We start from the raw sequence: 11,093 nt of genomic DNA, 5'->3' as shown, positions 1-11,093 counted from the left end.
AAAAATTCAACACAACTCTCGTGATAACTATGAATTGATTACCTTAGTAGAAATTTATGAATAAATGCTCTTAGGAGATATGTTATTCTACCATTAGTAGATACTTGTGAATAGCTGCTCATAGGGCATATAGCCTATAGCCACCCTTAGGTATGAGGTATTTATTCAGTGGACCATTGGGCTTTCCATACAAACAAATTTCACTGGATTTTATTTCATAAGAAAACGTTTTAGTGATAAATGAACCCTTAAAAATTATATTTTTAGCGCTTTCCTAGAAGGGGAAATGCTTCTGATAGTTTTGTTTCGATTGAACACAACAGTTTGATTCACTTTTGTATTTTAACACATTTTATCAATTAAATGCAATTTTATTAATGTAAAGAATGCTAAACACACCAAACATCATATAAGTACGTCTATATTTAGCCGAGGTTATACTTTAACTAGGTCAACTCAGAGTGGATGTTCGCCTACATAAGTTCTACTAGGAGTTACATTAAAGCTGTACAGTCTTTATAAATGTCAATATCTTCGAAACTGCGTGGTTTTGTTTTTCTTGGAAATAAAAATTGGTGAAAGGCAACTTAATTGCTGTTGAAAATGTTTAACCAAGAAACAATCCAAACAGTTTGTTTAATATGGAAATAACTTATTGCCCTATTCCTTTGTCACTAAAAAAAAAAAGTGTGAACACTATTCTGAGATGTTTAGGTCGTACAGATCTGTGACCTGACAACGAGCTATTGGTCTAAACTGCCCATCAGTTGTGACGTAGCAGGTCAGTGTTCAGGCCTTCTGTAACGCTTGGTCTCGGTCTAGTAAGCGGCAGTAAATACCCAGGCTGGAGCTGGACGAGAGGTCAACCGCTACTAGTAGAAATAGCAATTGTGATGCGTGACGGTGCGGCGTCGTTTCGAGAAAGATCACGTCGGATTCGGTCATGTGATCATCCAGAACGGTTGAGCAATGTTCCATCAGGCTTTAGAGGGCCTTCGTGGACCTTATATAAAGAGCGAGGGTACCACAGTTTATTATGGTTCAGTGCAATGGGGTTCAGTGTGGTTCAGTACAGCGCACTACGACGGTTTGGTTCTGAGTTAAGACACCTCACGAGTCACGATCTACGATCAACTCCGGTACAGCGAACCCAGTGCAATGTGAAGTAATTTTGGAATAGTTGAACCCAGTGCAATTCCGGGGAGAGGCGGAGAGGCCAGTAGAGCTTGAAACAGCGGTATAAGAGTTTAATCGGCAACAGTGAAGCATTTGTACAGACGGTTCTACATGTTGCTAAGTGTACTGTTTTAGATTTGATTTATTAGACATTAAAAGTTTAAGTTTTTTTAGCCCTGAGTTGTCAATTAATTTGAGTGAGTAATATCGTGTAGTGCATTTAGCAGAGATTCTGAAGAGCGAGAGTCGTTACAATATTTTAGAAAGTCTGATTTTAATATCACCCACATTTTGTTAAATAACATAATGATATGGCCCCCTCTGACGCGAAGCGACCCATGGATCATCTCATTGAAATTGAATGAGTGCCTGGGCATTATGAGCTAAGGTCAAACGATGTCACCCAGACAACATGCCCCATATCGCCACCTAGTTGATGCATCCACAGTAACGGCAAGTACGAATACAGGTTGGGGTCAGCGGCGTCGCAGGCTCTGACAATGTGGAGGAATGTGTGATACAAACTGTTCAAGGGTCAACGAATCTTAGCTTTTAATAAGGGTTGACTCCCGAAGCCTTTAACCGTGTATGGGTATAATTCCAAATAGCGTTCATAGCGTAGCGTACATTAATTTCATTTAGCAGGATACAAATTGTGTAGTTTAATGACAACTGTGTCCATGTATTTGTAATTTTAATGACTTATGCTCTTGTTTGTCATTAGACCTGACCTTAAGAGGAAATCACACTTATAAGGATGTTAGAAAAGATATAAATTTATTCCGCTTAAACTTAGATTGTGTCGGCACATCACTGTCTAAGTTGTGTTAACTCAGTGGTGCCCAGCATTGTTCAGTCTGTGGTGCAATACAGTTTTTTAAAGTGCCTCTCGTGGGCCGCATTGCAAACGAAAACTCTACATAGGGAGCTTTATCATTGACTGTGAGCATTAATTTCCTGGGACCGGATAGTGGAAATAAAGGGTCGGATATGGATCGCTGACTTTAGTTTTGGAATCACTGTAAAAGATTGTAGTATCGTAAATACTACTTACTAGTGGACTTTCAGAAGAAGTGTTCTGTGTTTGTGTTTTGCAAAGCAATTCACACATTTAAAAAAAAGCAAGGTGATTGTAAATGTTGGATGTGCTGATGTATGTATTGACCATTTACTCAAAGAGAATAATTTCATCTGTAGAATGGGGAATTTCTTTTTGCTGATAATGTTTGGATTATACTTAGACTTAGGATCTTTACAAGGTAAATATATAACTTAGAAGTAAATAGCTAATGCAGAGAGAGAGAGAGAGAGGGAGGGAGTGAGAGAGAGGGAGAGGGAGAGAGAGAGGGAAAGGGAAAGGGGAGAGGGAGAGGGAGAGAGAGAGGGAAAAGGAAAGGGGGAGAGGGAGAGAGAGAGGGTGAGAGGGAGGGAGACGGAGAGGGAGAGAGAAAGCGGAAGAGAGAGAAGGAAAAAGAGAGAGAGGGGGAGAAAGAGATTGAAGGAGAGGGAGGGAGACAGAGAGGGAGAGGGAGAGAGAGAGGGAGGGGGACGGAGAGGGAGAGAGAGAGAGCGGAAGAGAGAGAGCGGAAGAGAGAGAGGGAGAGAGAGAGGGAAAGGGAAAGAGGGAGAGAGAGAGGGAAAGGGGGAGAGGGAGAGAGACGGAGAGGGAGAGAGAGAGGGGAAGAGAGAGAGGGAGAGAGAGAGAGGGGGAGAAAGAGATGGAAGGAGAGGGAGAGGGAGGGAGACAGAGAGGGAGAGAGAGAGGGAGAGAGAGAGGGAGAGAGAGAGGGAGGGGGACGGAGAGGGAGAGAGAGAGAGGGGAAGAGAGAGAGCGGAAGAGAGAGAGCGGAAGAGAGAGAGCGGAAGAGAGAGAGGGAGAGAGAGAGAGGGGGGAAGGAGAGGGAGAGGGAGGGAGACGGAGAGGGATAGAGGGAGAGAGAGAGCGGAAGAGAGAGAAGGAGAGAGAGGGAGAGAGAGAGGGAGAGGGAGAGGCGAGAAGAAGATTAATAAATAAATAATTAGGTGGATTGGTTAATAGATGGATAGAGTGATGATTAAATAAAAAGACAGGCCAACGCTCTAGATGTCTTTTTAAGATGTAAGAGATCTCTCTTGGACATTGATTCCGAGAAACAGGTCTAAGAGTTTACAGGCTTTTACGCTCGAGAGTATCGTTGTATCATTTAACTCTAAGCAATTAGCCACCAAACTAAAAAAAAAAAAAATAACCGGTGTTTTCTTTACGTAGATGGCTTTTTTTTACGCTGCAGTTCTGTGTTAGGTTTTGGCGATTTTGTTATGATGCTAGCTCTTCTGCGTACTTTCTTTGCCTATTTGTAATGTTTTAGATGTTATGATATTGTTGTAACTCTCTAAGGCAGGCACTCAACGAAAGACAGGTTGACAAGAGTAAACGATGTATTTATTTATGATAAATGCAAATGAAGCATCGACAATTGGTATGGGTAATAGTAACTATTTAGACTTGGACTTCTGCTATAAAGTCACAGGGAGTAATATGTCTAAGTTCTAAGAGTCCTACTTTATACCAGAACACAGAACAGACCACCGACACACTTCCCAGTGTCGCTCCAGGTCTCCCAAACAGTTTCCTAGTATCACACAGGACAGCACTCAGCACCAGACTGTTCAGACTCCCATGACTTCTAGCCGGCTTTCCAACAGTCCTTCTTGTTTACGTTCACTAGTGCGCTGGGTTACAACAATATTATTTCTTAGTCAAATGCTTTGTTTATATAATATATGAAATTATTAATAATTTAATTTTTTAAAATGCAAATCATTTCATCAGAACCAAGCAAATCCTGCGATGTTAGAGATTTCTGCCAGTACAAATGTCAGTGCAATAAGGATTGCAAAGATGACTTCCAATGTTCTGAAAATGATAAATGTAAACGTGGATGGTTTGGGTACAGATGTCAATATCGTAAGTAGTTCTAGATATTAATACTGCTCCTCATTTTGTGGTTGAGCATAATCGCAGATGGTTACGAAGTTCAATCTTCGCTATGAAAAGCCAACGGCACACAAGGCACGGGTAGGTTGGATGTGCCTACATTTGTACTTACTTTTCTGAGTGATCCGCTCTTTTGCGAGCTCTGCCCTCTTCACATTGTGGCATAGAACATCCACATTGGCGGCTTCAAGCTTTGACAAGCGTCAGAGGTGGCTACTTCCTAATCATAGTTGTCAATACTCCTTGAATGAGCTCTTGAGATTATCTTAAGAGCTTTAAGTCTCTTGTTTTGACTACCATGTGACATGCTTTCCAGTGCACAGCTCATCATAAAAAAAATCTTGTGCATTCTAAGTAGCAAGTAGTCTTGATGTACTGTGGTTTTCTTCCTGGTTAAACTAAAGTGTTTTTATATGAAGCATACGTATTGTACGTTTTTTTTTCCATTTCCGTTAACGTTAACACGTAAGGGGAAAAACCATTATTAGGTTTTGTGTAAAATGTCCGTCTGTCACACTCAGATCTCAAAAATGAGATGAGAAATGAAAAATATTATTTCACTATGAGTCGAGACCTGCAAAGTTTAGGTGCAACAGCGACTTTTTGTTTTCTAAAAGCAGTTTATAAAATTAATTATGCAACCAATTTTTTCATAAAATACACATATTCTATGACCTTTCCAGATGTAGTCCTCATACTTATGCTTAGTAGCCTTTCCGAACCACCAACTGGAGAGACTATTGTGGGAAGTAGACTGTTCTTGACAGCAAAGCCCGTACCATGCACTCGCGTCTCATTCTGTGCTTTTTTCTTTCCAAAAGAAAGTGTAATTAACCTCGCGGAGCATGCCTTGGGCCAGTAGGGTTTCTTGGAGAGCTGCAATGCCAATGCGTTGTCTTTTCAGCTCGTTGTTTATGACTGGCGTCTTCCTTGCATCGTGAACCTGCCGAAGGTCATCTGTGAGACCAGGACACATTGTCCTGACGTTCCTTGTTGTCAGTTGCATGATAGGAATTTTCTTTTTCATTTTTCTTCTTTTGTTGCTTGGTGCAAGTTTTCAGCCTACTTGTCGTTTTAAGGTCTAAGCACCCATTAAAGCAGGCAGGCTGTGGCAGATCAGCACCTAACTGTCTGGGGGCTGTGAACAAGTTGAGGCGGGCGGTAGCTGATCAATGAGGCGCGAAAACTTCTTCCACGTCAGAGACAGCCGTGGCGTCCATACATTACTCTAATCAAGTTGGACTTATAACCCGTAACTGTTGTCTCCCGTGTTGTTTTAGCCGCTTTGCAGCAGCACCAGAGTTTCCTCTCCGGGGCGCATTACTGGGCCTTAGATAAAGAAGTCATGGGTGACCCATGCGTCATAGTCCCTCTCTCGACCTTGCTGATGTGATCCAAAGGAACGCATCGCGTTACATTTGGCACCAACTCAGCTGCAGAAGCTGCCGGAGGGAATTTAAAGGCGTCACTCCTGATTTTTCCTCGAGGTTGTCTCCTGAAGCCTTATTACTGCAAGGCAGCTGGGGTTTGAAGTCAGAGTACCCCTCTTCTAGATTAATTGCCTAACTAGGCTGACGAGCTCCATCTGCCCGAAGCTCCTAATTTTGTGGCGCCAGGTGTCCGCCTTCACCCCTTCACCTGTTAGTAAGAGAAGTTTTGCCAGGCTTAGTATCTAAGCCACACGAGCAGGTCAAGTGCTGGACTTAGTTGACATAGGCTATCAGAGACTCATGCCTTTAGGAGTATTTTATAGACAATGGGAGCTTATCCTCCTAGCCGTGACTACATTTGAAACCAAATTAATAATATAATTAAGAAAAAAAAAACATGTGCAAAATGTGTTTAGAATATGTTATAATTTTGTGTTCTTCCCTCCCCCCCCCCCTCCACCCCCCACCCCCCAAATAAAAATACAACAGAAGATTGGGCTGTGTCCGGAGCAACAGTTTTTACCGAGCCGTCTGGGCGGAGAACTGAGTGGATGACCGACCAAGATGATAACACCTGCAATAATGAGGAAGATTTGAACTCTGTTACATGGAGGTGGGAACCTTCAAAGGCCATTCCTCTTACCTGGACGAGGTTGACTGTGAGCAAACCACGTGAGTTGAGCCAAACACCCATACACACACATAAACATACACATCTATAAGTGTAGCAACAGATAAATAATGTTATTTAATTTAAATCATGCACATTACTTTGACCCAGAACGATATAGTAATACTTACCAATAGCTCATTTACCCGTCACAGGTTTGACGTACTGTTAATTGTAGGTATTAGTTACCAATAATTTGTAGTACTTGGTTTTCAATAGCTCGTTGACAAATCACAGGTCTGACGTAACTACATTAGAATTGGTCTAAACCGCACACAGTTTGAAACATCGCAGGCCTGTTTTGATGCCTTCAATATCTTGTAATATCGGTTAATCACACGGCTATACGAGAGTGAAACATTTTCAACCTACTATTGGCAGGGAATAAAAAGATGCATATGTTCATTTTCCAATGCTTATTGCTGAAGCTCAAATATTATTTTTATTTCTTAAAAAGCATACGACTTTTTCTTTGAATATTATTTTTAGCTTGTTTCTAGAGACTACTCATCCGCTGAGCAAAATTAATCGACCTCAATAAAGTAACAATTTTTACAATAAACTAAAACGCTATTTAACACTTAAGTTAGGCCTATTTTATTTTGTAATATTTTAAGCGGGCCCCGATAGGGGAAAAGACGCTATCGGTTTTGTGTGGTCTGTCTGTCCGTCCGTCTCGTTTAGATCTCGTAAAATAGAAAAGATAGTGAAAATCCGACATTATATTTTAGACCATTCAAAATTGTAATGCAACAGCTACTTTTTTCTTTTTTTTAAAATAAAAAAACGAAAAAAACTAATTTTTAAAATCAATTATTCAAGCAGTTGTTTTTTTTTTTAAATGCGACATTTTTTTTTACAACTTTTCCCTATTAATAGTAACAAACACTTAACAATGGAGATGACTGTTTACTAAATTTTAAACACATTGATGCAAATGGTTTTAGATTTTTTGCCATTTTTTTTTTACATTTGTATTGCTAAGTTAAATAAGTTCTGTCATACTAACTACTACATTTGCAAAAAAAAAATGTTTTTTTTATAGATAAAAAAATCTATTCATTATGCATATAAGTGGAAAATAATTTAAAACAACAATAAATAAGTAGTTTTTCATATTATTGCATGAACTACAGAGGATAATACAAACAGACGAAGATTTAACTAAAGGACGTTTTTTTTTTTTCTTGAGGCACGGATAACAGATTAAGCCTATACAAAACAATTAGATCTACTAGATATTCATTATAAGACATAAGATAGGCCAGGTTCACATCTAACTTCACATTCACTTTCAACTATCCCTTGGTCTTCTTGAGCATTGGGACCACACAAGATCTGTCTACCTTCTTTCTCCATTCGTCATTTGCCTTTGATATAATTTCTTTCTGATATTATTTCTGAAAATATTGAAAGCTGCCCTTTTTCCTGCTTTGGTGGACCACTTCGGGGGCCGATTTTGAGTTTGTGTTTCCAAACAAACTGTCTTTGTAACCTTGTTTTTTTTTTCTGATCCCTTTATGTGTATACGCGAAACTCTATCATTGAATACACCTTATTTTGGAAAAAAATCTTCAATTTTATTTTTTTTTTTTTGAGAGCAGCACCAGGAGCTGCCGCATCTAGCACCACATACCAAAGCTACGCCACTGCTATCTGTGTATACAGTTTCCCAACCTGTAATGCGCGATGGTCTATGGTGTCGTTAGAAACCCTTAACGAGACTAACGATACGCGATTTTAGATGATTGATTTTAAATACATCCCCCACCGGCACATGATATTTCTGTATTTTATAAAAATAACCAAGTTTAATAAATCTTTACAATTTTCAACTTGTTTAGACTCACTGCTCAATGTGACGCTGCAGTTCACCAAAGAAGGCACAAGTGAGAAGTCTTCATGTGTCAATGAGACGCTCGCTGAAGTAAACAACAACACTCTAGACAGGCGATGTAATGATGATGTGATGATAACATCTTTAACTTTATCTGGAAATCTGTCCTCTTTATGTTCTTTTTATATCAGTGGAGGTAAGTGACTATCTATCTGACTATCTATCTATCTATCTATCTATTTTATTAAATGTATCATTGTACTATTTGCCTAATTATTACGAGACGTCTAAAAAAGAGCAGCTTTATGTCACTAGAGAGGAATGATATCCTGTAGTACTTGTAGTGGAAGAGTGATCCTTTCTAATATCTATATGATATAAGCAGAAGCATAAACTGAATAGATGCATATAGCAAGTTACTAGTTTAACTATATATTTTTAAATAACACTTTTAGGTACAAATTAAAATGGGTATGGATTGGTTTGTTAAAGCAGTATCGCAGTTACCGCTTGCCCATGTTCTAACATATATATGATATAAGCAGAAGCATAAACTGAACACATGTACAATATGTTTTACTAGCTTAATTATAATATTTTAAATAACACTTTTAGGTACAATTTAAAATGGGTATAGATTTGTTTGTTAAAGCAGTACCGTAGTGTTAATTGTGCGGTGGAGCAGTTACGGTTCTTTTTATGTTTGCTTCTGTTTGTAACTCTTCAGAAGGTTATGATCAAAGTAGTGTGTCAGAGATGTGCACTTTGTTAAGAAATGCTCTGAATTAGAGACATACTAGAAGGTCATAGGTTTAATTGTGTGTCATCTATCTATAACACATTTACGTACAGTTTGATGTATAAGTAGTTTTAAAAAAACAAAACAACAACTGTTTTCTCTTTCTATGCACTAACATTTTTTAAAACAAGATTTAACATCTAGAGATGTCATAAAAGATAAAACATCTAATAATTTCATGAATTATTATCATTCATTAATGTGATTAATGATTTAACATCCAATGATGTGATTAATGATGTAACATCCAATGATGCGATTAATGATTTTACATCTAATGATGTGATTAATGATACATGCAATGATGTGATTAATGATTTGACATCTAATGATGTGATTATTGATTTTACATTTTGTGATGCTAATTATGATTTAACAAATAATTGTGATTGTTATTTAAATGTAACACTCACAAGCTTATAATGAGTTGTACTTTTTGCCAATCAACTGCACCGTTATCGGCTGTTACTGATGTTTCGAAAAATAGCGTGTGTGTAATAGGGATCACCACACATGGGAACAGGGTGTTACTTCCAAACTATTACATGGGAGCATTAAAGCAAAATAGTTGTACTTGTAATGTTTATTAAAAAAAAGGGGGGGATCTTGTGTCGTGTGAAATGACTAATGGAGTAGGAAAGATGGCTAATTTTGAAGAGGCTCATTAGAATACAGCATTTTCCCCGAAACCAGTGGCGTCACTAGGGTCGGTGTCACCCGGTCCGGAAAGCTGAGTGTCACCCCCCCCCCAAAAAAAAAAAAAAACCCTCCCCAACAAAAATAAATTAACCTCCCGCCGAAAAAACAACAGCATAAAATAATAATACTAAAAGCTAATTAATTGTTCGTTAAATTAAGAAATGATTGTACATTCATTGTTCAAATTAATTAAGACAGTTATATATAGTTATTGTAAACTATAGTTCCCCTTTCAGACCTTGCAATCTATATGGCCAACTGTTAACGAGCAGGGTGTCATGTGGAATTTAATTAAGCCTAGAATACAAACAGAGGCTGATGGTCATTTTTTTTTAAATTTCAGCAAAAGCGTTTGATAGCGTTAACTGCGAATCACTCTGCAAAATAGCAAGAGAAAATTAGATGCCGCAAAACTTTGTCGCAATTCTGCGAAATCCCTGCAGCAAATCAAGATTTTTTGCTAGAACAGACGATGGAATAACGGAGATATTCAGCATCAAACATTTCGACTTTGCAAACGATATAACATTACTCGGGAATACAATTTAATTTCAACAAGAGATGACGGCGAGCTTCGCTAGAGACGCATTCAAAGTTACGTGTTTCGGCTGAAGGTCACCCAGTACCCCCTTTGTGGGTGTCACCCGCACCCCCACACCCCCTAGTAACGGCACTAACCCAAAATGTTTCCTTAACGGAACACTTCAAACATTCTGAGTATTAAGCGGGCATTTCGCTTAGTTTTAGAGAGGTTAACTCATGTGGTGGCCTACTAGTAGTTCGTGGAACACCTAATCAGGCCTCGCGGAGCACTAGGGTTCTGTGGAACAGAGTTTGGCAATTACTGAAATAGATGATGCGGAGAATGCAAAATACAAAATTCATAGCTAAACTCATTTAAAATAAAACTATTAAATTATATACAAATACTAAATTGATACAGATAATAAATTATGTTCCACTATATTTTCTACTCGTGTGCAATGTCTTTACTTTCTCTCACCAGGTAGAAACATTGCATACAAACAGAACGCCTCTCAGTCATCTGTCTATACTGATTCAAAAGAGTACACAGCTGACTTAGCTGTTGATGGAAACAATAACTCGAATTTTTATGCCGGAAGTTGCTCTCATACTAAAGAGGAGACGTCCCCAAGTTGGACTCTAACTTTACAAAGCAGCTACTTTATACATCGGTTAATCCTTTACAACAGAGGTAGATACATGCATGTCGTTCGTTTCGGTCTGCAGTAAAAGAAAACCAAAAAAAAAAACACTAAAATTTTACTACGATCTATTAAGTTATTTGAAATTAGGAGCAAGCAAACTTTGTAATATGAAAAAAAAAAATTAAAACTTATTTCTAGTAAAGTGAGAGCACGTTCTATCTTTCAATATTGCAAGCTTTATCTTCCATTTCTCAAAATAAAACACAGTTAATTAATTAACACTAATGCACACATTTTCAGACAAATTTCATTAGGGATAATAAGGATAATTATAAT

At 38.4% G+C, this 11,093-nt stretch overlaps 1 protein-coding gene across 1 annotated transcript in view; it reads left to right on the top strand.

Moving 5' to 3' along the window:
* Positions 1-1,946: 1,946 nt before the first annotated feature.
* LOC106063275 (uncharacterized) overlaps positions 1,947-11,093 on the top strand; it is a 31,646-nt gene continuing 22,499 nt past the window's right edge. Inside the window, exons 1-5 of the mRNA XM_056028585.1 lie at positions 1,947-2,435; positions 3,989-4,123; positions 6,073-6,255; positions 8,098-8,286; positions 10,595-10,804. Of these exons, the coding sequence (XP_055884560.1) occupies positions 2,375-2,435; positions 3,989-4,123; positions 6,073-6,255; positions 8,098-8,286; positions 10,595-10,804 (778 nt within the window). The 5' untranslated portion in view covers positions 1,947-2,374. The remainder of the gene's footprint in view (positions 2,436-3,988; positions 4,124-6,072; positions 6,256-8,097; positions 8,287-10,594; positions 10,805-11,093) is intronic.

This window comes from Biomphalaria glabrata, chromosome 5 (assembly GCF_947242115.1).
Source record: "Biomphalaria glabrata chromosome 5, xgBioGlab47.1, whole genome shotgun sequence".
Lineage (NCBI taxonomy): Eukaryota > Metazoa > Mollusca > Gastropoda > Planorbidae > Biomphalaria > Biomphalaria glabrata.
The sequence above is the reverse complement of the archived record's forward strand: the minus strand, read 5'-3'. Positions and strand labels throughout refer to the sequence as shown.